Source organism: Ochotona curzoniae, unplaced genomic scaffold (assembly GCF_017591425.1).
Source record: "Ochotona curzoniae isolate NIBS_2020 unplaced genomic scaffold, NIBS_Ocur_1.0 contig_908, whole genome shotgun sequence".
Taxonomy (NCBI): Eukaryota; Metazoa; Chordata; class Mammalia; order Lagomorpha; family Ochotonidae; genus Ochotona; species Ochotona curzoniae.
This window is the reverse complement of record NW_024466607.1, coordinates 11,974,285-11,999,351: the sequence shown is the minus strand read 5'-3', so window position 1 is coordinate 11,999,351 and position 25,067 is coordinate 11,974,285. Positions and strand designations below refer to the sequence as shown.

At 49.2% G+C, this 25,067-nt stretch overlaps 3 protein-coding genes across 5 annotated transcripts in view; 1 reads left to right on the top strand and 2 right to left on the bottom strand.

The window, feature by feature from the left end:
- Positions 1-2,881, bottom strand: part of NKTR (natural killer cell triggering receptor) — a 34,406-nt gene extending 31,525 nt beyond the window's left edge. Inside the window, exons 1-2 of the mRNA XM_040994304.1 lie at positions 2,733-2,881; positions 2,520-2,600 (exon numbers count right to left, since the gene is read on the bottom strand). Coding sequence (XP_040850238.1) covers positions 2,520-2,577 — 58 coding nt within the window. The 5' untranslated portion in view covers positions 2,578-2,600; positions 2,733-2,881. The remainder of the gene's footprint in view (positions 1-2,519; positions 2,601-2,732) is intronic.
- SEC22C (SEC22 homolog C, vesicle trafficking protein) overlaps positions 2,514-25,067 on the top strand; it is a 33,959-nt gene continuing 11,405 nt past the window's right edge. Inside the window, exons 1-3 of one of the 3 annotated variants that reach the window (XM_040994305.1) lie at positions 2,514-2,623; positions 19,048-19,256; positions 22,554-22,717. In XM_040994305.1, the coding sequence (XP_040850239.1) occupies positions 2,540-2,623; positions 19,048-19,256; positions 22,554-22,717 (457 nt within the window). In that variant the 5' untranslated portion in view covers positions 2,514-2,539. Of the gene's footprint in view, positions 2,624-12,241; positions 12,346-12,373; positions 13,118-19,047; positions 19,257-22,553; positions 22,718-25,067 lie in introns of those variants that run through there. The other 2 variants (XM_040994307.1, XM_040994306.1) reach the window with 2 other exon arrangements.
- SS18L2 (SS18 like 2) lies at positions 5,482-7,015 on the bottom strand. The gene is made up of 3 exons (XM_040994308.1): positions 6,901-7,015; positions 6,694-6,770; positions 5,482-5,746 (listed from the first exon to the last, which is right to left on the bottom strand). Exons 1-3 carry the CDS (start codon positions 6,967-6,969, stop codon positions 5,662-5,664), a joined length of 231 nt encoding a protein of 76 aa, XP_040850242.1. The 5' UTR covers positions 6,970-7,015; the 3' UTR covers positions 5,482-5,661.

The window sequence follows — 25,067 nt, the reverse complement described above, 5'->3', positions numbered from 1 at the left end:
AAAAATATTAGTTAAAAGCTTAAATAATCAGGCCCAGTGCAATAGCCTAGTGGCTAAATCCTTGCCTTGCGTCCCTGGGATCTCATATGGGTGCCAGTTTGTGTCCCAGCTGCTGTACTTCCCATCCAGCTCCCTGCCTGCAGCCTGGGAGGGCAGCAGAGGACGGCCCACAGCCCTGGGACCTGCACCTGTGGCAGATGGGGGTAGGGGAGCAGCTCCCAGTTCCTGGCTTTGGGCGGGCTCAGCTCTGGTCACTTGGGGAGAGAAGGAGCGGACGAAGCTCTTTTCTTCTATATCTAGTTCTCTGTACATCTGACTTGCAAATAAAAATAAATAAATCTTAAAAAAAGAAAAACAGCCTAACAATCTTGGATTCACAGTGGAGAACTCACAAATTTAAAACCTTTTTCCTTTAACATATACTTGCTTTCATTCATTAGCTTCATAATTTAAAAATTAAGATGCTTCTTCTAAAATGTATACATTTACATTAATACTAATGCAAAATATATACTGTGCTGTAATCAACTCAGCTTAGGATTCATTTTTATTGGAAAGGCAGATCAGATTTATGGATAGGAAAGACAAAGATCTTCCATCTGCTGGTTCACTCCGCAAGTGGCCACAGGCCAGGGCTGAGCCGATCTGAAGTCAGGAGCCAGGAGCTTCCTCCAGGTCTCCCACGCGGGTGCAGGGTCCCAAGGCTTTGGGCCGTCAGCGATTGCTTTCCCAGGCCACAAGCAGGGAGCTGGACAGGAAGTGGAGCAGTAGGATCCATATCGGATCCTGGCGCTTGCAAGGTGAGGATGTAGCCACTGAGCCATCACATTGTGTCCTCTAACTTGGTCGCTACCAATACCTCATTAACAATGACAGTGCAGCCACCCCTTATATAAATCTTTGCTTATCAAAGTGAACTTTGTATTTATATCAAGTGAATTATTAGCTTTACAAGAAGTAAGCAGTATTACTTGATCAAGTACTGAATGCCACATGAGGAGCATGCAGGTTACTTTGTGGAAAACAGATGGTATGGAAATATGCACGGACTTGAAACATTTTTTAACTAAACAAATTCGTTGCTTGCTTTCATTTTCCATGAGCCTTCTGACATGTCCTTATATTTACTAACAAAACAGGATACTTCACATGCTACAACTGAAGCGAACCTTACACCAACAGTGGGAAAATCAATTAATCCTGCATTTAGTTAGTACATGAAAAAATGCTAGATATTGGGCCATACCAAACTGTCGATTATCACCAGGCCCCACCTGGGACAATGCCAGCATGTCTTTCTTCATGTGTGCCCCCCGGTTATCACAGCACAGGACACGCGCAAACCCACCATCCTGAACACGCCCTCAGGAAGGAAGACCTGGTGGACTTCTACTTCTCATTCCTCCTTACAGAAGGAAAAGCTGCTAGCTCAAGCACTGAGTCACTGAAACACAATTAGGATCCATCAATACTCAAATCGTTACAGGTAACACATTTCATAAGCTCACCTAATTCCTCCCTACAGGGCCACTGCCCCACTGCCCTCTTCCCTCTCCAGCTCCAACCTGGGTTCCTGGGAAGTAGACGCCCTCCCTCGGCCCTGCGTGAATGGCTCCCTCTTCCCAGACACACTCACATAGCGCATGCCACAAAATACCACTATGTCCAAAAAAAAAAAAACCCACCAAAAAACCGGCCTTGGCTGACCGACTTACTAAAAATGCAGCTGTGTTTCATCGGCCACCCCCGAGTTTACTGCTCTCGCCCCCAATAGCATATGGGCAACATCAAAAGGAGGGAAGGAGAAAGGGAGAGAGGGAGGGAGAGAGTCCCTATTTTATTCATCACTTTCTCCTCCGAGAGAGAAAAAGAGAGAGAGAGAGAGAGAGAGAGAGAAAGCCCCTGTTTTATTCATCACTTTCTCCCTGGAGCCCACCAACGGCAGCAGGCTCCCACAGGAAATCTGCAGTCTGGATCCAACTTTGGTCACAGCAAGGGACAACAAAGGCTAAGAGAACAGTGTGGGACCCTAGGGGCTCGACAATGTGTTATCTTCAAGTACACGCGCGACTGTATGGCGGGGGGGGGGGGATTCCTACAGATAAAACACTCCCCCTCTAAAGCGCAGACGGGCTACAATTGGACTGGCACGGGAACGCAGACATTCTTGGCTGAAGATTTTCAAGGGGTGGAAAAAAAAAACAGAAGCGATTCAGCAATACGGAACGGTATACGGCAAGATACTAGAAATCGAAATTGCAAGTTGTTTCCATAGGGATTAGAAGCAGTGCCTTTGCCTGGCGCCAGGCTGGGTAAGGAGGGCTCCACCCGCAGGTGCAGCGCGGGCACCGGTGGGTGGGGAGGTGTGCCCAGACCACTCTGCTTTGCACCGGGTCTTCTTGGGAGAAAAGTGGGAAGTGCACTGCGCCTATCCGCTCCCCTAAAAGACTCCTGGGGGGATGGCTCCGCTTCGCAGGGCCCCGACAGTGCTCCCCACCCTTCCCAGGGCTCGGGCTCACCCGGCTCACGGTTGATCTCGATGTCGAAGTGGCACTGCGGCCGGTCCTGCGCCCCCATTGCGACCGAGGTGGCGGCGAGAGCTGAGAGAGGAGAGAGGGCAGCGGTCAGGGCAGGGGGCCGGGCCTGGGGCGGAGCCCGCACACCCCGGATGCCACGACACGGCCCCGTCCCGCCCGGGAAATAGGCCTATCCGGGAAGAGAGAGCTCTTCACCTGGCCTGCCTCCAGCCTGAACGGCTCCCGGTGAGCAGAGGCGAGAGGACGGCCGCCACGGCCGCCAGCGCCCAACGCCACTAACGGAACGCCACCTCCGCCTCCTGCGGCCAGGCCGCCCAGTGCCACGCTGAGCCCCGCGAGATCCCAACAAATACCGCGAGAGCACAGCCTCCAAGGGGGCTCAGGGGGGCGTGTCCGGGAGCGCCCCGGCCTCGCACTCCTATACCTGCGCGCGTCCTGTCTGCGCCCCGCCCTCTGGAACCGCTCGCCCAATCAGGGAGGCCTGGATACGCCTGCGCCTTGCACGCCACGTCGTCTGAGGTGTGCGCGCCTGCGCGTTGCCCGCCCTGGTGCGGCGTCCTTGTGGACCCTGTGGAAGCCCCTGGTACGCCAAGTCGAGGAAGGAGGCCGCTGTGGTCCGCCCGGTGTCCCTCACTCTGAAGGCCTCTCCGGCCCCCTGGCCCACTGAACAATCTGCTTCTTCATCCTAACTGTGGAATATGTTAAAAGTTCTCGCTGCCCGGGATGTGTTAGAACGCTGGCAACTATTTTCTTGGCTTTATGGTCATCTGTTCAGACCCTGGTTGTCTTAAGCTCTATTTCATCTTGGTCATGTCTATCGGTCACTTTGTGTGTGTGGTTTGTGCTGAGAAACCCCTCCCGAGTGTTCCTCTGGAAATGTTACAGGGGTCGTTTTGACATTTGACTCCATGGTCTACCAGGATGAAGTCAGACAACAATACTTCCTAAATAACTAGGCCTCAAGTGCTTCTGAGGAAATCAAATCAAGATAATTACCGAAATGCCTTACCCTTGGCTGTGGCTTCTGTTGACACCCAGAGAGTGTCAGAGTCAAAGACTCCAAAAGCAGAACTTGGGGCCAGAAACAAGTAGTGGGGTCAACATTAAAAGGAGTGAAGATTCCAGGAGGCCCCAGAAGACACTTCGGAAAATAAAACCATGCTTTAAGATAAGTGAGAAGAAAATGTCAGGAACATGCCATGCCGGTGCGGTAATCACAATGTGAGGAGGCTCAGTTCACAGCTGCTGCCTCAGGCCCACCTCTGACTTGCTCGATCCACTCTAAGCTGAACAACCCCAACTATCTGTGGACTACAGATGCTACCAGCCTCCTGGACTGCAACCACAGGAACAGGGAACTGGGCTTCTAAATTTGGGTTCACTTGGGCCCAGCAGGGTGGCCCAGTGGCTAAAGTCCTCACCTTGAACGCGCCAGGATCCCATATGGGCGCCGGTTCTAATCCCAACAGCGCTGCTTCCCATCCAGCTCCCTGCTTGTGGCCTGGGAAAGCAGCGGATAATGTCCTAAAGCACTGGGACCCTGCACCAGCATGGGAGACCTGGAAGAAGCGCTTGGCTCAAGGCTTCGGATTGGTGGATTTCTAGCCATTGCAGCCATTTGGGGAGTGAATCATCGGGTGGAGGCTCTTCCTCTGTCTCTGCTTCTCTATATATATCTGACTTTCCAATTAAAAATAAATTTGGGGGGGTCCACTCACAAAACATCTTTCCCACTCATTTTAAAGATTAGTCTCAATGAGGGAAAGTTTTTTTGTTTGTTTTGTAGAACACAGCTAATAAAAGAAGGAATTATAAAATAGAAAATCCCCATTATACAGTTCTTAGTGAATTAAAAAAAAAAATCAAAGCTGGGTAAGTAGAAGACTTGGGAACTTGGAAATAAATCATTCACTTCCTGATGCAAAGCAAAAGCAGGTATCATTTCCTACAGTGTGTCTTAGTGCCAAAAATTATTAAAGCTTAAATCTAAAGAAGCCTCTAGATTTACCTGTTTACAAGAAAATGACACTGAGACATATTTAATAACCGCAGAAATACAACTGGATGAATCCAGAAAAAGATTCTGTGGCAAATGACCTAGGTTTTTCAGCAAACAGCAAAAATGAGGGAGAGCTTTCAAGTGACAACAGAATGCAGTAAGTGACTGCTGCTTGGATCCCGATTCAGATATCTTGCGATGACTGAGGAAAACCGAGTGTTAGCTGTGACATCACCACATATTCAATGACATAAGGAATCACTATTTCGTTGGCAGTGACAACAATGCTGTTATATAGCTTACAGTTTTAGTTTTCCTGGAAAACCAAATGGAACACTAAACGAAATTGTGTAGGCCTCCTTAACAGTTTTATTCCTGGGAAAGCAAGCTTTGTTTCAAAGCATCCTGAAAACACTCATGGGAGGACCTGTATAAACTGGCAGGAGGGAGGGCACAATGGCATGTCCATTTGGTAAGACCAGAGTCTGACCACCACAACCCAGCTGAAACATTTTTTTTTAAGATTTATTTATTTTTATTGGAAAGTCAGATATACACAGAGGAAGATCTTCCGTTGATGATTCACTCCCCAAGTGACCACAAAGGCCGGTACTGCAACAATCTGAAGCCAGAAGCCAGGAACCTCCTCTGGGTCTCCCATGTGAGTGCAGGGTCCCAAGGCTTTGGGCTGTCCTCGACTGCTTTCCCATGCCACAAGCAGGGAGCTGGATTGGAAGCTGGGCCGCCGGGATTAGAACCAGAGCCCATATGGGATCCTGGCGCATTCAAAGTGAGGACTTTAGCCACTAGGCTGCCACGCCGCCAGGCCCCCAGCTGAAACTTCTTAAGGTGCTACAAAAATGTGGTCTTGAAGATGCCCATCGTGTCTGTTATCCAAACATACTTTCGTTTCAGGAAAGACGACATCTGAGCCAATCTCTTGACAGTTCTGCTTGATTATGAAAATCAGTATTTACATTGAAAACATAAGTTAATAACCTTCTCCATATTTTTACAACAGTGATTTCATTCACATTCTGAGTAGCTGAATTGGTAATGATCTTGTGTCCATTTTGTAGGAGATGGATTATATCCAGTTTCTTTTCACAATAGTCATCTGGAAGATTATTCGTCTTTTGAAGTACTGGCTGGACTGGCATCTGCAATGGTAGCTAGATAAATGAGATTTCTATGTAACACATGCTGGTACCTATGGATTTAAAAAAAAAGCAGGCAAAAGTCAGGTTTGTCTTCAATGAACAAAAACTGGAAAAGAATTTACCTAGTATAGAGAAATGGCTCATCCATTGATGAGCTCATTCAGTGTTATCAATCTTATCCACATGTTTATGATAAAAGTACCCGGAATCTCACCCATTCTCATCACAGCTATTGGTCTAGGTCAAGCTCTATCAACCCTGGCTTAGACTGTTACAAGTTTCCTAACTGGTCTCCCAGATGCATTTTTTTCACCCCAACTTTATTTTCCATAATACAGCCTGTGTGGCCATTGTATTATAACCAGTCCATTCTTCACAAGTTTTTAAATGTTCATTTTCTTTGAAAGGGAGAGAGTCATTTTTCATCTGTTGACTCACTTCTTGAAGGCAAGTTAACAGCCAGGGCTGGGTACCAGTGGATGGAAGCCAGATGGCACATAGAACTCCCTAGAGGAGTTCCACGTGGGTGGCGAGCATCCCACTGCTTGCCAACTGCCTACTGCTTCCTTATGCCACCATGAGCCTCCTGGTGACCAAGATAACAATCTCTCATTTCCTACAGCTCTCCCGTGGCCGAGTTCTGGCCATAATGGCCTTTCTGTTGTCACTTGCAGCCTTCCAGAATATTCCCATCCACTGAATGTCCTAAGTACTTCTCCCAGGGTCAGGATTAGCAGGACGCTAGATCTGAAGCAGAGGGTGGCCACTCTGACAGGGGCTGTACCTGGTGCAAAGCCTGGTTCACTCCATCACCTGGCTTTCCTGAACATTTCCTCAGCACCCGAGTAATACTGTCCTCTAAGAGATAAGGTGGAATCCTGGACTCGAACTGGAAAAGGGCTCAATGCTTCTTGTGCTGGCTTGATCCATCCACATGGCTCACTGGGAGGGCACTTCGCAGCAGCCCACTGGCCAGGGGCGAGAAGAGGACACTTACTGGACGCACTCGTGGGCTCGGCCCTTGTTCTGGTACTCCACGATGCAGCGGATGAGCTGATCATTCTCCTCCAGGAGCTGAAAGAGCAGAGAGAGGATGAGGAGGACGGTGGCGAGGGCAGGTTCCGCTCCCATCTCGCTCCAACCCCCTGAGCCAACTCCAAGCCTCAGCAGGGAGGCTTCCCGTGCCCCGCAGCCTCTCGCTCACCCGCTGGATCGTCTCCTGATTGATCTCAGCACTGCCCCGGAGCCAGTCAGGAACGAAAGCCACCGACATCCCAGGGAACCTGGCAGGAACTCGGCTTCGGGGCTCCGCGGGGCAAGTGGGCGGGCTGACGCTGCCGACGGTGATTGGATCCTCCCTCCCGAGCTGGAAGGATCGTCCGTTGTGATTGGATACGCCAGGGGGACGTTGACGTCCTCTTCCGGGTCCCGCCCCTTAGGGCGGGGGCGTGCGCTACGCGCTTGCGCAGCCTGGAACGTGAAGCGGGTCCCTGGGTTGCGCCTGTACCCCGGGTCACACAGGCATGGTGACTGGAACCCATTAATGTGACTGGAGATCTACTGCGCGTTCGCCTTCACTGTAGGCGCACCAGGCGTGAAATCTGGCCAAACTCTGCGTGGGCAGGGGAACGCTACAGTCAGGTTTGAGGGAGAGACTCAAGTGTACGCCTCCATGTCCTTTGGGGTAGTCATACTGCTGACCAGGTTTGCAGTCCTGAAATGCTCTAGTATTTTCTCCATTTTACACACGAGAAAAACGGGTTAAGTAACTTGCCCGAGTCTCACAGCTACTGTCAGCCTCACTAGTCACAAGCAATTTGACTTTCCCACCCTCGTTCCTGACCTCTCCCACACTGCCAAGGGGAGTCGATGACAAGGCGCTAGTGGGAAGTTGGGTCTACCCTCCTTGTGGCCCACCCTCTGAAGTGCGGGCAGTCTTCTAGCCCATTATGGGGAACTTGTGACAAGACCGGGCTTCCCTACAGCATGGATGTGGGGAGAGAGTCCCTGGGATCCTGCATTCCTCAGAAACACAGCTTTCATTTCCTGGAGGGCTGGTTGTTTCTGAGGCTTGTCCGCTTGGCTTTCTGACATCATCCCCATAGTGTAGCCCTGTTGGGGGAATCCCTTCTGAGACTGTTCTTCCTTCAGTGAGGGAGGCACCTGGAGGTCACAGAGCAGGATATCTGGGGAGACAGCTGACTTAGCAAACAAGGACTGCCAGACTGGCTAGAGGAAGCAGATCTAGTGCTGATCTGTGTGGTTGTGACATTGGGTCCAGAAGCACTCACAGCCCAGGAGCAAGTTCAGAGAACACAGAAGTTGGCTTTCTCTCTTTGTTTCTCAGAAGTGGAGAGCTGCCATGCAGATGTAATGGATGTTGACAACGCAAGGGGCGCAAGCCTTTCGGGAAGAAGGTGATGAGATTACTGGACCCTGGACTTTCAGTTGATGAAGTGAACTCTGGAGGGAGCTGAGAAATGCCATGGGGAGAACACCTGGAAATTTCCGCAAGCCAGGGGGAGGAACTCAGAGAACATATCAGAAGGACATGTCACACACCAGGTGCTGCTTTCCTGACTCCAGACGTCAGCTCCTGTGTGATGAGGCAGAGGTCCAGGGTCCAGGAGTGAAGAGAAAGCTTGCAGGAGTGCATTCTGAGCCTGGAGCCAGAGTGGCCAATGGTTGGAGATAAAGGCTAGGACTTCCAGTGCCATATCTCTTCCCTGTCTCACCCCTGTTGGCCAGTTCATCGCAGTGCTTGAGGTGTCCCAAGAGCACTTATGTTGCAGCTTCTGAGAGTCCAGGAATTCAAATCTGAAAGCTCCAGGATTTTATAGGTACCAATTTTCTGTAGTCTATACCAGAGAGTTACTTTTATCAGCCTGTGCTGGGAAGAACAGTTCCAAAGGGAGTGTGTGTTGACAGTGAATCCTCGCCTCTTCCCTAGCATGTACACTGCAAGATTCAATTCTCAGTCCGCTTAAGTAGCCTGAAATCTCCTGGTCTTTCTCCTTGCTTGTTCCTGCTATGACACAATCTAATTCTCCTTTGTCATACAGGCCAACCCCAACTTATTATAGGAGGGAACTATACAAAGTCCTTGGGCCCCGTGTGATAGCCTAGTGGCTAAAGTCCTCGTCTTGCATGCACTGGCATCCCATATGGGCACCGGTTCATGTCCTGGTTGCTCTGTTTCCCATCCAGCTCCCTGTTGTGGCCTGAGAAAGCAGTAGAGGATAGTCTAAAGCCTTGGGACCCTGTACCCATGTGAGATACTGAGGAGGTTCCTGACTTCTGGCTTCAGATTGGCTTGACTCCAGTTGTACTTGGGGAGTGAATCAATGGATAGAGGGTGTTTCTCTCTGTATATCTGCCTCTCTAATAAAAGTAAAGAAATCTCCTGAATATCAGGAGGCAGTGGTAGCTTGGAGACCATCTTGAACTCTATCACAGCTTGCTTTTGTTTTTAGTAAGATTTTTTCTTTTTTTTTTTAAATTTATTTATTTATTGGAAAGTCAGATATACGGGGAAGAGGAGAGACAGAGAGGAAGATCTTCCGTCCGATGATTCACTCCCCAAGTGAGCGCAACGGCCGATGCTATGCTGATCTGAAGCCAGGATCCAGGAACTTCTTCTGGGTCTCCCACATGGGTGCAGGGTCCCAAGGCTTTGGGTCGTCCTCAACTGCTTTCCCAGGCCACAAGCAGGGAGCTGGAAGGGAAGTGGAGCTGCTTGGATTAGAACTGGCGCCCATATGGGATCTCGGTGCGTTCAAGGCGAGGATTTAAGCCGCTAGGCCACGCTGCTGGGCCCTGGTAGGATTTTTTCTTTTGGTTAAGTAATATCTGCTTCTATTTCCACTGATGTGATGATGACTTTGTAAAGGCTATATCCTGTCTGGACCTCCACATTGGACTACAGTCTGTACATCCAACTATCATGTTGACATCTGCGTTCATCAGGGTTCTTCAGAGTAATAGAATAGGAACTCTATCTATCTACTGATCTACGAGTGTATTCACAGGGGATTTACTAGGGGAGTTGACTCACATGATTATAGCAGCTGAGAAGTCCCAAGAGCGGTCATCTGTAAGCTGGAGAACCATGGGAGACAGTACTGTGGCTCTGATTGGTCCACCCTGACTTGGATGAGGTCTCAGAGCTGAGGGAGCTGAGGGCTGGAGACCTTGGGGGTTGCTGGTACAAGTCCAAAGATGAGAACCTGGAGTTATTTTTTTACTTATTTTTTTAATCATAAAATTCCATAGGCTGTGGGATTTCCCTTACCCTCCTCCGCCACTGATTTCCCCCATATTATTATAGTAGTATAGTCCTTCATAAGCAGTCGTAAGTCCATCATTCTGCTGTTTAAGTGTATCCTGTCATTGCAGATATGGACAATGGTGGACAGTCCAGTGCCGGAACCTGGAGTTCTGACTAACAGCAGGGCAATGGTGTCCTGGGTGTAGAAGGCAGAGAATTCACATTTTAGTTCGTCTGGGCCCTCGGCTGACTGGGCAGTGCTGCCCACGTCAGGGGAGGGCGGAGCTGCAGATGGATCCAGACAGAGCGCTTTACCATCTCCTGGGCTAGCCCTCAGTCCACCCAGCAATAGCCATCATGGTAGCTAATGTCTAAGATGGAGCTAGTAGCCAATCTTCCCTCTCAGAGAGCAGATCCTCTTCCAGGATTTCCTTGAATTCCTCCATCGCCATCCGTTCATCCAAGGCCAGACTGTCACATGTCCTTGAAGAGACTTCATTGCCAGCTCCCATTGCTTTTGTTCCTGCAGTTCCCTGCAGTCTACCCACCCAGTCTTCTTCCTCTTTGCCGTTAGCCAGTCCTACTCCAGTTCTACCCTCTCCCATGGCTCCTCAGCAAGGCCACCACGGCTTCTTAGAGTCTTCCCCTTTGGCTAATTTTATCAATGAGCACGATCTTGACAACATGCAAATTGTGTCAGATTTTTCATTGTCCTGATCTTCCACTATGGCCCTATCAGATCTGCCCCCAGCTATTCTCTTTAGTGGCTGTCACACAATCACTTTGGTGTCTAATGTCTGAGTTCCTTTTTTTTTTTTTTGTGGTAAAATACACAGAACATAAGTTTTACCATTTTACTCCTCTTTAAAAAAGATTTATTTATTTTTTTAAAGCTTTCTTCTTCTTCTTCTTCTTTTTTTTAATTGGAAAGGCAGATATATAGAGAGGAGAGAGAGAGGAAGATCCTCCGTCCGATGATTCACTCCCCATGCGGCCTCAATGGCTGGAGCTGAGCCAATCCAAAGCCAGAAGCCAGGAGCCTCTTCTGGGTCTCCCATGTGAGTACAGGGTCCCAAGGCTTTGGGGCCTTCCTCAACTTCTTTCCCAGGCCACAGGCAAGGAGCTGGATAGGAAGTAGGGTTGCCAGGATTACAACCAGTGCCCATATGGGATCCTGGTGTGTTCAAGGTGAGGACTTTAGCCACTAGGCTACTGCACCAGGCCCAAAGATTTAACTATTTTTATTGGAAAGTCAGATTTACAGAAAGAAGAAGAGAGAGAAAGATCTTCCATCCGCTTGTTGATTCCCCAAGTTGTCTCAACGGCTGGAGCTGAGCTGATCTGAAGCCAGGAGCTGGAAGGGAAGTGGAGCAGTCAAGATACAAATCGGTGCCCATATGGGAACCCGGCACGGGCAAGGCGAAGACTTTAGCCATTAGGTTATCATGGCTGGCGGCTGATTTTTTTTTTTTTTAAGTATTCAGGTCAGAGTACATTGATCTCATTGGGTAACCGACATCGCCGTGCATTCTACCCCTCAGTGGAGTCTCTCCTGCCTCCCACACTGGATTCCTCGCACAAGATGATCTCTCTAAAACACACTTCTTTGCCCCTGCTTAGCTGTCTCCTGGTCACTGTCGCATCCTTCAGGGAAGTCTCCTGGGACCATACAAGTCCTGACCGAAAGCCCTGCTCCGCTCTGAGGAGCATTTTGTGTCTACCCGTGTTTGACGTGTACCTGCACTCTGCCCTCTTATGAGCGGTTCGTCTAGAAGAATTCTTGCCGCGCCCCGGACCCTGCCCATCCAACAGGTGCATACCCGACAGGAAACTTTGCAATGAATTACCCAAACTCCCTCCAGCCAGCCCTCGGCCTGGGGCGTGTCCCCTCAGGGCCGGACTTTGGCACCTCATCCAGGTTGGCAGCTGGCCGAGTTCCTCGGGTCGCCACGCCTCCAGGTGTGCGTGCTGCTGCTCGCTGCCCCGGCAGGTACCGACCTTCTCGAACCTCCGGGAGGTGAGGATTACAGATGCGGACTTCACATAACAGTGGGGGAAGAATCTGGAGGCGGGAGGACCCCGGGGAAGCGCGCACCCCGGTCACGCCCCTCTATCGTGGTGTCGCCCCTTTAAGAACTGCTTCATTTGCGGCCGCGCCGGGACCGGGCTGTGCAGGCCGGCTGGGATTGGTCGGTTTGGGTGCGCGTGTCGCCTAGCAGCCGCGAATGCGGTGGGAGGGGCGAGGCTCGCGCACGCGCAGCGCCGCCTCCCCGCTGTCGCGCCCCCCGCTGTCGCGAGCCAACCCGGCCCGGTGGGGCTGAGGTGGCCTAGGAGGCGGCGGGTGGCGGTCGCCGACTCCCCCGAGGCCGCCGTCCCGGCGAGGTGAGGGGCTGACGGGCGGAGGAGGAGGAGGAGGGTGAGGCGGGCCGTTAGCCTAGAGCAGCCGGGACCGGGTGTGGCGCAGGGCGGGCCTGGAAGTGGAGGCGGCCCCGGGCCGCCCCGCCCTCCTCGTCCCGGCCTAGACCCACCACTGGGCTCCGGCTGGCTTCCAGGAGTCTGTCCACCTTCCCCCGCTGTCCCTCCCGGCGGCTCCCTGAGACTACGCCCCGCGCGGCCCGAGGCAAGGACCCCCTCCTCGGCGGACAGCTGGGACAGTGGGAGGAGACGGGGAGTGTCCGAGATGAGAGGGGACCGTTGTCGCCCGAGTGTCTGCTAGCCGAGCTCGCGGCAGAGTACGCTGTTTGTGAGACCAGGCTTACCAGGTCCTGTGTTTTGTGGGACCAACTTTTCTAACAGCAGGTGTGATCTTAACCAACAGGTCCCTGGTTAGTTTGTTAGTGTTCCAGAAATTTGTTTTAGGCGTAGATGCATGGCCCCATATTGTTCCCAATATGTTCCGTATCTGCCTCGGGACTTTGGATTCCAGCTTCTTGTTGATGAGAACCTGGGAGTGGAGACAGGAGGCAGTAATGCCACCCCCCACCCCACCCCCAAGTGAGTTCCTGCTACTCACGTGAAAGACCTGGATTGAGTTCCCAATTTCCGCCCAGGATTTGATGGGGACATTTGGCCAATGAACCAACCCACAGGACTGCTCTGTTTCAGCTCTGCAAAAGAACCCTTTTGCAGCAGTAGAGTAGTGGTCAGCTTGAAGGTTGGTTTTAGAGAAGCAGGATGTGGTGGGAAGACCGTGGGCTTTTTGACTTATTTCAAATGAGGAAGTTTGGGCTTGAATCTAGCTAACATCTGTTGAGCCTTTCCCACCTGCCCAGTGCAAAATAGGGCCTATGTTAGGGGTAAGAGCATTCAGTACAAACATGAGTGCCACAGAAGGTCCTAGGTTAGTGGCCGCATGCACTGTCCTGTCTTAGTATCCCTGGAGTTGGTTTCAGGACCCCTGTGATAACCAGAGTCCACAGTACTGAAGTCTGTCATGGAAAATGCAAAACCCATGGACTTTCAGTCAGCTAGCTCTAGATGACTTATGATACAGCTAGCTCAGTGCGCCTGCTGCATCAGTTGGTATATGACAAGGAGAACGTAAACCATCTGTTCCATGTCAATGCAATCTGTTTTTTTAAATGTTTTTGATTTGTGACTGGTTGAATCCTCAGTTGTAGAACCCCAGGATATGCGGGGCTGACTACTGTTAGTTCAGGTCCCCACTTTTCTGACTCCTAACAAATGACCTCCCTCACTAGCAGCCTGAGAATCTCCAGATCAGCTGCTGAGTCCCTGAGCCCCGGGGCAGAAGGCAGATGCAGTTAGGGTGGTGTGACTGCTACGTGCATTGGAGGAGGGAGCAGGGTGCCTTTCAGGGAACACTTGGGGTTGAATGAAACTTGTTCTGCTAGTTTGAATTCTTCCTTTGCCAAGCTTGGTCCTCTCCGTCTCTCTTACCTCCTGAGGTGAAGAGCTGGGTTGGCTGAAAGAGGGAGAAAATCCTGTGAACAAGGGTGACCTCTAGCGTGGACAGTCTTTGAGGGTAGAATAGGGTCAAGCTATGAGCAGGCAGTGTGTGTGAACAGATGAGAGGAGAAGGATTTATAAAATGGGAAGACAGATTGAAAAATGTTAAAAACAAGGATCTTGTGCATTTGATTACTGTGTTAGGTTGGACTTAGTTCCATCTCAATAACACTTTGTGGGAAAATGTCCAATGTATGAATCAGAATTATCGCACAGAATCTACAAAGCCATGTTTATTGTTTCAGTGTGCAAATATAAGGTATTTCTTAGGTCATTCGTTTACCTGCTTAGCAGATTTTTTTTGAAGGGCTTTTCTAGCATGTGCTAGTAGGTGTGTGGTACCAGGCCCCAGTTCCGTTGCCTGTAAGACAAGAAAGCTGTACAGTGTGCTCACGGGGAGCAGTCTGAAGTGCTTTTATGCTTGGGGATTAGTACTAATTTTCTTCTGCAAATTGTGGCATGATTTTCCAGATTCACACCACAGCTTTCCTTTTTCAAATGGAAAACTAATTGTGCATGAATAATATATGCTAGATTTTAATGAGCCTCAGATTGTAATTTTTTCCAGTTTGGAAATGTCAAGTAGTTACCGAGCTGTTCAGTATAAAACATGCCCTTCAGCATTTGTGTATAAATCATTGCAACTGCAGCTAATTAGCAGATAAGATTATTGTTCTGGTAGAGATGTTTTAAAATGCCATTTAGTCATAAAAAAGAAGTAAGAGCGTAATAACTGTGAAACCTGAGGACCTTGAGCTAATTCTCTTTTCTTTACTCAACTTGTGTTTTAAAATCATGAAAGGCACAGGAAGTTGCAAAAGATAGCACAGGGTGGTCCTGAGTACTTGTCACTTGCTTTCCCCGCCCAATAAATCTTTGATAGCTGGTCCAATGTCAAATTCAAGACATGGACATTGTTATAAAGTGTGCATACAGGACTGGGCCGGTGCTGATTCAGCACAATCCAGACACAGATTTATTCCATCAGCACAAAAATGTCCCTTTACTGTGCTTTGTGGTCATACTTGCATCCTTCCTGCCCCCTATGCCACACATCATCTATCTGTGTTTTTTGCTCATTTCAAGGTTGTTACTTGAAAGGATTCAAGTAGAATATAACCTTATAAAACCTGGCTTCTTAAAAGCAGCAGCAGACGCTCGAGGTTTGTCCAACTAGTTGTGTGTTGGTAGTTCATTGCTTTTTCGTTGTGTAGTACCCTGTGCGATGAGGATACTGTGACTTGGTTGATCATTCGCTGTGGAACAATCTGGCTGTTTCCTGTTTTGAACTCTCTTCTGTGGGTTTCTTCCTTGGTGCACACAGTGTCCAGGGCTGGGCCGAGCAAGATGCCAGGACCTGAGGATTATGTGGGCTCATTTTGGACCTGCAGCTGTTTTTTCCCACAACACGCTGCCCTGCATTTCAAGGGAAATGTAGAAACTAGACCTTCTTTCACATCTTTCTGCCCTCCCCCATTAATGGGTAGGAGTGTTTACTCCCATTGAGAGAACCGTATCATGCATATTAAAATGATTGCTTCCATCATCAAATGTAAACTAGGAAACTCATGAGAAGAGTCATCTATTTTCTGTTGTCATCTTTTCACTCTTCTGTTGTTTTCTTCCCTCTTGGTGTTCCCAGGTTCTTTAAGAGCGAGTGTGCTGGTGACACGGCCGTTCAGTGTTCTCCATGTGGGCCTCGTCCCCTTGCGCCTGCAGAGTTCTGGATTGGCAGTTCTTTCACCACTGACTGTGACTTCCTTTTAGTTTTTGTGGTTTTTATGAGAACTATTCTGACATTTGAATTGCTTCCCTCCGCATGAATTTTAGGTATTGTTTTGGTCTTACTAGCTTCGAGATTTTTTCCCTTTCAGTTTTTCTGAGTTTGGCTATGCTGGCGTGGGTTTCTTTGAGTTTATCCTTTTGGGGTTTGTTGAGTCTTGAATCTATAGGCTTCTGCCTCTCACCGAATTTGAGAATTATTTAAGCCTTATATCTTTGAATACTTTTCCAGCCACACTCCCTTTCTGTCCTACAGGACTCCGAGGATATGAATGGCAGCTTGCTGAGGTCCTGTGTGACATTTTTCAATGTGATTCCACCCTTAGAGTGTTCTGGCTGTTCTGTCCTTCTCCTTTCCCTTCCATTTCACTGTCCAGTTTATCAGTTATTGTTGTTTTAAAGATTTATTACTTTGAGAGTGACACAGAGAGAGATTGATCTTCCATCTGCAGGATTCACTATGTAAACAGCCTCCAACTGCTAGATCTGGGCCAGTCTGACTCCAAAGGCGGGAACTCCGTCCTGATCTCCCTCACGCGCAGGCATCGCTGTCTTCCTTGTGCGTTAGCAGGAAGCTGGATTGGAAACAGAGCAGTTGGAACTCGACCTACCACTCTGATATGGAATACCAGAATCACAAATAGCTGCTTAATTTGCTCCATCACAATACTGACCCATTGGATTGTTTTTAATTCTAAATGTTTAAAAAGGATTGATTGATTTAACTTCTTTGAGAGGCAGAGAGATGGACAGAGATCCCCATCGACTAGTTCCTTATCTAAATATTTGAGACTGCTGGAATTAGGACAGGCCAAAACCGAGAATTCAACTCAGGTCTCCTGCTGCTGCCTGGGTTGTGCGTTAGTGGGAATCCAGAATCAAGAGCTGAGCCAGGGAGACAGATCCAGGCCTGCAGTCCCCCAGGCCACCACTGTCCTGGACGGTCACACACCTGCATGCCGGCACAGATGCTGCTGACAGTAATCGCACAACATTGCCTTCCTCTAAGCATGTGCATGTATTTTTAAACATTTCATAGAAAATGTTTGTAAATTTCATAAGTTTGCAGCACTGGTAACTTAATAGAACCAAAAAACAGGACATGTTTGTGCTTCTCTTCCATGCGAATGTTTGCGGGAAAGCAGGTTTAATTATTGGGAATAAACAGGATAGAGAGCCAGGAGCGGTGGAATTGGCTGGCACACTGACCATGCCTTGGGAATGTCACCACTGTTTTTCTTATCAGTCAAGAGCAGTGTCTGGTGTGAGTGTGACGCCTGCGCTCTGCAGGGCCTGGGTAGGGTTGACTGCTGGAGTTCACGCCAGCCTCGTCCCCTCTGTGTCTTTGTGTGTCGTGGCCTAGAGCTTTCATGGGAGTTACCACTTAGCCCCTAAGCTCTGGTCTCAACTTAGTCTTATATCTATAAATCCCTGTCTATATAACGGCCCTGTAACTTTTTTTTTTAATATAAGAAATGTTTTTAAATTAACTGTGTCAGACATTCCCCAGAGAATAAAGGGTGAATGTGAGTAACCTGGTGCTCAAGGTGGGTGTGGAGCCCAGGGTGCCTTTGGGCTGCTGGCCTGGCCCTGCCAGCGCTGCATGTATGTGGGTGCAGTTTCCTAGAGCCTTGCAGGGTTTCTCATTTCCCCCATGCAAGTGGAAAGTGTAGAAAGGGGGACAGAGGGCCTGTGCATTCCTGCAGTTCCTGAATGTGTACAGTGAGAATCATTGTTTTTCCATAACAGATGTGGTCTTTGTTCTTACACTCGGGTAGTAGAAATGCTAAACCAGTAAGGGGACAAAGATATGTTCTTCAGGGAAAGAGGCCATTGTTGTAGCACAGTACGTTAAGCCTTCTTCTGCATCCTGTATGGGTGCTGGTTCGAGTCCCAGCTACCACACTTCTAACTCGGCTCCCTGCAAATGTCCTTGGGAAAGCAGGGGAGGATGGCCCAGGTGCTTGAACTCTGGCACCCACATGGGAGACCCAGAAGAAACCCTTAGCTTTAGTCTGGCCAAGCCCTGGCCATTGCTGTCATTTGGAAAGTGAACTAATAGATGGAAGATATATCTCTGTCCTCCTTTGTGTAATTCTGCCTTTCAGTTTTTTTAAGTCTTAAGAGAGGGAAAGTGCTGCTACCAAGGCAAGTTTGGGAAGAAGGTGGCTCTGAGTCAGTCCTTGCCTTGGATTTGGACGAGGGGACATCAACAAGTGACTGTGCAGGCAGGTACAGCGTGCGTGGAGGCCCAGAGGCCTGTGTCCTGAGGGTTTCCTGCAGAACAGATGTAGAGCTGCAAGGTGGAGCCAGCTTACATTGCTGGCATTCTTTGGAAGACACGCCTCTGGTGTTCCTCTGAGCATCCTGTCAAGCAGGGCACCTGACAGCCAGATGTGTGGCTGCTCGGAAAGACCCACAAAAGCTGTAATGGCCACCACACTCGTCCCATCCCAAGTTGAGGGCTGCCACACATGGCGGTGTGGGCGGCTTGTACAGGCACATGCCGTGTATAGGCACGTGGAACTGAAGGGAGCCTGCAGCCCAGCCAGGCTCCACAAGCAGCAGGCCTGGTTCCACCCTGAGGGGCACTTTTTCTAATTTGCAAAAGGCACCAGGAGGGCTTGGGTGTGTTTCCTTTTGTTTCCTAATGGTGCTCACATGTCATGGCCAAATATTTAATGTCTTCCTGTACTATAATCTGCTAAATGACTTCCTCTAGCCATCTGTGGGACGCAGTCATCCTCTTGAGGCATGGCTCTGTGTCAGGCATTTGCAGACATCGAGGAGGATGCACTCAGTGGTGTTTTTTGCCTTCTGTCTCCCTTGCTGCCAGGATTAAATCACAGGCTCAGGGTCCTCCACTCTTCCCCAGCACCTCCCTGCACATGAGGAAGTGGCATCTGTGCTGCCTGGGGCCTGGATGGATGAGCCACTGCCCCCAGTTCTTGCAGCTTCAGGGAGAGGAGTTTCCTGCCCTCTCGGGACAGTGGGTCACGCAGCCTGCTTTGCCTGCTAACGTTCCCAAGCCCATCTGCTCCTGCGTCCTTTCTCCCTCATCCCAGTTGGCTTAGTTCGTCCTGGGAAGGGGAAGAATCATGGGCGCGAAGAGAAAGGAGGGTTGTAAGTGAAGAAGAGAGAAGACCATGAAGGGAGAAGGGGTAGGTGGTGGGGGGGGGGGGACGGGAGCTGCAGTGCAGTTGAGGGTGGGAAGAGAATAATAAAAACTACATCAGCCGTGAGCGGGGTGGGGGTAAGAGAACCTAGGGTAGAGTGGGATGCTTGTGCGCCATCCCCTGGCCCTCAATAACAAGGCAATCGTCCTTTCCTCAGGTGTCCTCATGCCTCCTCCCGCGGACCATGTCCATGATCTTTTTTGCCACCGTGGTACGAGTGAGGGATGGACTGCCCCTCTCAGCCTCTACTGACTTCTACCACACTCAGGATTTTGTGGAGTGCAGGAAGCGGCTCAAGAAGTTAACCCTGCGACTGGCCCAGTGTCCAGGCCGAGGCTCTGCAGAAAGCTGTGACTTCAGGATACAGTAAGCCAACACGCTCACCTTTGCAGAGTGTCAGCTACACTGGGGTTCCTTTAAATGCAGCAGAACCCCTGATGCTGTGGGGATGTCACCTCACAATCGAAGTGTATGTGACAAGTACTGCTAGTGTCAGGTGGTAATCTGGGGTTGCATGTATCCAGTGGGTTTCCCCAGAACCTCCAGCATGGCAGCTCTAGCCCCTAATCTCTCTTGGTGGGGTACCCTGAGCTCCGGAAGACCTGGGGTCAGCTGCGTTTCATGCCATTTGTTTCCCCTGTAGTTAGATGTGGGGCAGAAAGAAAGATGAGGTGGGAGGAGATGCCGGATGAAGATGTTGGGAGATGGATAAGGAGGGGAGTAAGAAAGCCAAGGAGATAAGGAAAGACTTCTGTTATAGCTCTTGGCTGCTGTTTTTAATTTTCAATTTTTCTTAACATTTCTGAATGGTTGTAATTTGCTTTTTTATTTGTTTTTCTCACTTTTAGTTTTTATACTTGGTAATTTGCATTCTGTGGCAAGAGCAGGGACACAAAACATGAGTGAGAGTGAGTCTGTCATAAGGAACTTGGTCTGCTGTGAAATACAGATGAGAGCCCAATACAATGGGGAAAAGGTTCCCATGGCGGTAGGATTTCATGATTATATTAACAGCTCACGCATTCGAGTGCTTTCTGTGTGTCAGCGCTGGTCTTGTGCTTTCCTTGTGGAAGAGGTAGGCAGTAGCTTTAAATGTGTTTCATAGAGGCGGCCGTTGGGGTGAAAGGAGCAGTGAGTTATAGGTTAGTGACTGGCAGGGCCCAGGTTTCATGCAGGCTGTGTGCCACCCGGGTCTTCTCATGCACGGGCTCATCTCTTCCTCTAGAGCTTGGAGGAAGAAGCAGCTGTTCTGTAAAGGGGTCAGAAGCAAGATGGGTTTTGAAATGTCAGAACAGCTTGTGACAGATCATGCAGCTGTGCTTTCTGGTAGCTGGACCCTCACTCACTAAGTCCCCTTTGTTCTTCTGGAGCAGCACATTTGCACTTGGAATCCTTCCAGGGAAATCCAGTCTCAGGATCACAAAACAAAAGGAAGCATCCAGGCCTGACTCCGGCTAGGTAATATGCCGGGTGAGAAGGAGGAAGGGTCGTGTCCCACAGTTTGTGCCCGCTGGCTGGCACCTGCGCCTGTGCTCTGGGCTCAGGGTACCCAGGAGCCAAAGTGTCAGGACACCTGTCCACCTGTGCAGCGCTTTCTCTCGTGCCCCTTCCTCACCATGCTGTGATGAATTAACCCATGTTGTAGCTCAGATAGGGAGTATTTTCTCTATTAAAAGCTCTTTTTCACAGCAAAAAAAGAAGCTTATAGTTTCAAAATGAAATCTTGGGTCATGTTGTAGTCTTGGGAAAAAGCAATAAAAACTGCTTCACCCATTTATATTTGGAAGGAGTTGTCCACTGTTGTTTTTGCAGAGGAAGCTGAAGTTTTCTCTACTTACAGGTGAACTATACTATAGCTCTTCTTATTTGGAGAATTGTTTTATTTCCTAGGCCTGTCATGACGGATTACCACTGATGGACTTCAAAAACAGAAATCTGTTCTGTCACAGTTCTGAAGCCCAAAAACCCTAACACTGGTTCCAGTAGAGCAGGCCACCCCCTGCAAGCTGTGAGGAAAAATCCTCTCCATCCCTCCCTGCTTCCTTCTGGTGGCTGCTGGTGTAGGCTCCAGTGTAGTCTTGGCCCCTGTGATCACATGACTTTCTTCCCTTCTGTGTCCAAATTTCCCTCTTCTTGCATTAGGCAAAGGTCCACACAGGCGATGCAGGACTTTGTTTTGTCTTGGTTACACTGTGGAGACCCTAGTTCCCAATAAGATGACATTCACAGGTGCTGGAGGCATACATTGAGCACAGCCAGGATCCTTTGTCATATAGAAGCACTTCCATGCTGGAGAGGTGTAGCGCCTTCTGACAGATTCCTCCCACGTGGAGGGGACTCCTCCTCTCTTTAAATTGGAAAAGTTTGTATAAAGAAAATTGCAGCTGCAACAAGATGGTAAAACAGTACCCTGCCCAAAACACCTAGAAATATAGCAAGCATTAAAAAAAATATTTTTAGTAAATAGTTGAGCTTGGAAGAAACAAACCTCAAGGTGTTGGATGAAGGAAGGGTAGAATACCAAGGTAGCAGGTGAGTGAGCTGCCTGAGGCTCCTGGGTAGTTGAGGTGGTGAACTTGGATCTTGAGCTTTATAGTATGCACGAGGTTCCCCCAGTAGAATGGGGTATCAGATGAGACCCCACATAAAGGAGATTCTTGTTGAGCTACAGCCCTAGGGAGACAAGTCATTGACAGTCTGCTCATTCATACACCAGAACTTATTTCTCCTTGACCCTGGATAGGAAGGAAAAATAAAACCTTTCCTGGGAACCTGAGACTCTGCTTCCATGCCTGCTGCGAGGTTGGCCTTGGAGCTTATGTTCCCTGAGGTCTAGGAATTCCCAGACCCAAGCTGATACCTCAGTCATGGTCCAAAGCTGATGCTGCTTCTAGAGTAGCTGGCCACAGCATGTGCAGAGCCACTCTGGACGAGGTGTGCCCCAGCCAGGCTGCCAGAGAGAGAATTCCCACCGAAAGAAGCCCCACAGCCATGAACACTTAGCAAAACAGGAAGAAACTCAAGTGGGAATTAGTAGATACCACAGCCTGGGGAACTAGAGCCCCCTTCACCTCCAAACTTGAAATAACAGTATGGCAGTCTGGAAGGAAATAGAAAACAATGAAGAACCTTGCATTTAGCTGATAGAGAACTGAATAACCTAAATAGCAACCAAGTGAAGACAATAGAGGAACAGAAAATTACAAGCCATTCTTAGTTTGTGTGGACGCAAAAGTCCTAGATTGAACATCAACAAAATAGATCCAGCAGTAGTAAGTATATGGATTTGTAGCAGCTTAGAACCAGCAAAGTTTATTTCAGGATACCAGGATGGTTTAACATTAGAAAATCTGTTGATGTCAATTAAAGAGGAAAACCACTTTCTTGAGTAGATGCAGAGAAATCTGGGGCTGATTCCCTTGTGCGTGAGGAGGAGGGATCCCACGCTTTCAGCGGCTAAAGCTGCTAGACCTTTGAAGGGACGTGTGAGAAAGAGTCTCAGATGTAGGGCTAGCTGAAGAGATACCATCCATGCAACAGGCAGCCAAGGGCTGTGTCAGACCACGCAGGGACAGACATGAGGAGGCCAGGGTGTGTCTGGATGTGGGACGGGAGTACATGGTTCTGTTTGCTAGTCATACAGATGCCCCCCTTTTGTTTCAGTTTTTCAGCTTCCGGGGATGTGGCCTGCATGGCTATCTGCTCGCGCCAGTGTCCTACAGCCATGGCCTTTTGCTTCCTGGAGACACTGTGGTGGGAATTCACAGCATCCTATGACAGCACCTGCATTGGCCTAGCCTCCAGGCCCTATGCCTTCCTCGAGTTTGGTTTGTAACTCTCTTTTGTGTTTACTGTTCTCTCTGCCACTGTATATGTAGAACTTGTAGTGTAGGTTTAGCTTTGACCATGAAGGAAAACATGGAACCTTCAAGGATGTGACACTGAACAGCCTTGGGCCTTGAGATGCCACAGCAGTGGAGCAGCCTGGAAAGCTTTGTGACTTGACTGGCTTTTCATCTCTCTAGAACCGGGGGCCAGGTAGATGATGGGTAAAACCTATACAGATGGAATACCTGGGGTCATTGGCTTATGACTGATGGGGCCAGCTGGTTGGTCTTATAAATTTAATGAAACACGGCCACGCTTCTCCCTATCCGTGTTGCCAGTGGCTATCTTCACCCTGGGCAGCAGAACTGAGTCGTTAGATGGACACCAGATAGCTCAGAAACGCATGGTACTTACTGTCCAGCTCTTTGAGAACTGTTAGCCAACTCGTGCTCTAGAGCAGTGCTGATCAAAGGGGTGCTTTCCTCACGAGGTAACTACAGAAAGTGAGGACCAGTGCTTAGTAACTTGGCATTCCTGAAATGTTTTTATTGTATTTTATCAAACTGTCAACCTGCAGCAGTTTGGAAATAAGAGGAAACTGGGCCTTCCCTCAGAGGTTTGATTCGCTCTGCCCTGGGAGAGGGTACTGTGCTTCTTTCCTGGGCTCAGCCAGGAAGGCTTTGTAGAGGCCCGGGGCCATAATCATGGTGTGGGACTGCTTTTTGTCATATGTGGTCCTTTTGAACTCTGAGGAGGGCAGGAGGAGAGATGGGCATTGTGTTCTGTGGTCCCCATGTAGACTGCTGCTGTCTGTAAGCTTCTTGCAGGACTGGTGGTCAGATACACAACCAACACCTGGACATGTTGCTGTTGCTTTCTGGCCAGTCCTGCCTTGCCCACGTCTACCCTCCATGGTCTGCTGACTGGCCCATCAGGAATGGGCGGCACTCTTTTTCAGTGTCACCCAAAGGTGCTAGGGGACTCCTTGGTAGGCAGACTGATCTGGTGGCCCTGTGATCACAGGAGATGAGGCTTAGGTTAAGGGCTGCTCTCAGCCCTGCTTCTTCCCATGAACAGGGCCTGCTGTCCTGAGCAGACACAGCCCCACCATCCCCTGCTGACAACTGCCCAGGAAGCATGTTTCTCCCCTCCTATCTGCATGTGCCTTCCTTCTAAAGCAAGGTGCTCAGCCTGCCCACAGCCCTGCCCCAGGGTCGTATTTGCTCTTTATGGAGTAGAACTAGAATGAGTCAGGGATGCTGACTCCTGTGTGTTGTGACTTAAAGTATGTATGAAGGTTCAAAAACAAGATTTAGCAATGAGTTCACATTAAAATAAAATAGTTAAAGCCTTTCAAAGTCATAATCCTAGCTTATACAATGTATTTGTAGTAATTTATATATTTTTTTCAAATAAGCCTTTTTTATATATGAGATAATCAGATCAGGAATAACTATCCTAATTTTGTAAGCTTAGAGGTATTCTTTAAAAAATGTTTTTAAACTTTACTTGAAAGGCAGAGAGGGTTCCCCATCTGCTGGTTCAGTTCCTAAATACCCTCAGGAGCCGGGGCTGGGCTAGGGCAAATCCAGAAGCCAGGGACTCAGTCTTGGTCCTCCATGTGGCTGGCAGAAACCCAGATGCTTACTCCATCTTTGGTTGCCTTCCCAGTGCACAGGAGCAGGAATCTGGAGTTGGGAATGGAGCCAGGACACCAACCTGTGCCTTCCATGTGATATCTTAACCCTCGGTGCTCGCACCCAGCCTGCTTTACAAGTAGTCTGGGAATTGTTTGGGAAGGTCTGCCAGAGTGCATGAGTCAAGATTCAAGCCCCTTCCCCTGACTCTTCATCACGGAGGGTCAATGGTGTGTGTTTGCCTTCTCTGCAGTCACGTTTTGTTCTGTTTTGAAGAGGTTGATCAGATAGTTATTGATATGTAGCAATCATTTAACCTTTATGTTGAACTTGAAACTGTTCAGAAATTGGCTCACTTCTGATCCTGCTTAGAAATGTGAAATTCAGGACCCAGTGTTATAAACTAGCAGCTAAAGCCTTGCATGCACCAAGATCCTATATGGACATCAATTCTAACCCCAGCAGCCCCACTTCCCATCCAGCTCCTTGCTTGTGGCCTGGGAAAGCAGTTAAGCAGTTGAGGACAGCCCAAAGCCTTGGGACCCTGCACCCGGGTAGGAGACCCAGAAGAGGTTCTGGGCTCCTGGCTTCAGATCAGTGCAGCTCCAGCCATTGTGGCTGCTTGGGGAGTGAATCAATGGATGGAAGATCTTCCTCTCTATCTCTCCTTTTCTATGTATATTAGACTTTACAATAAAAATAAATAAATCTT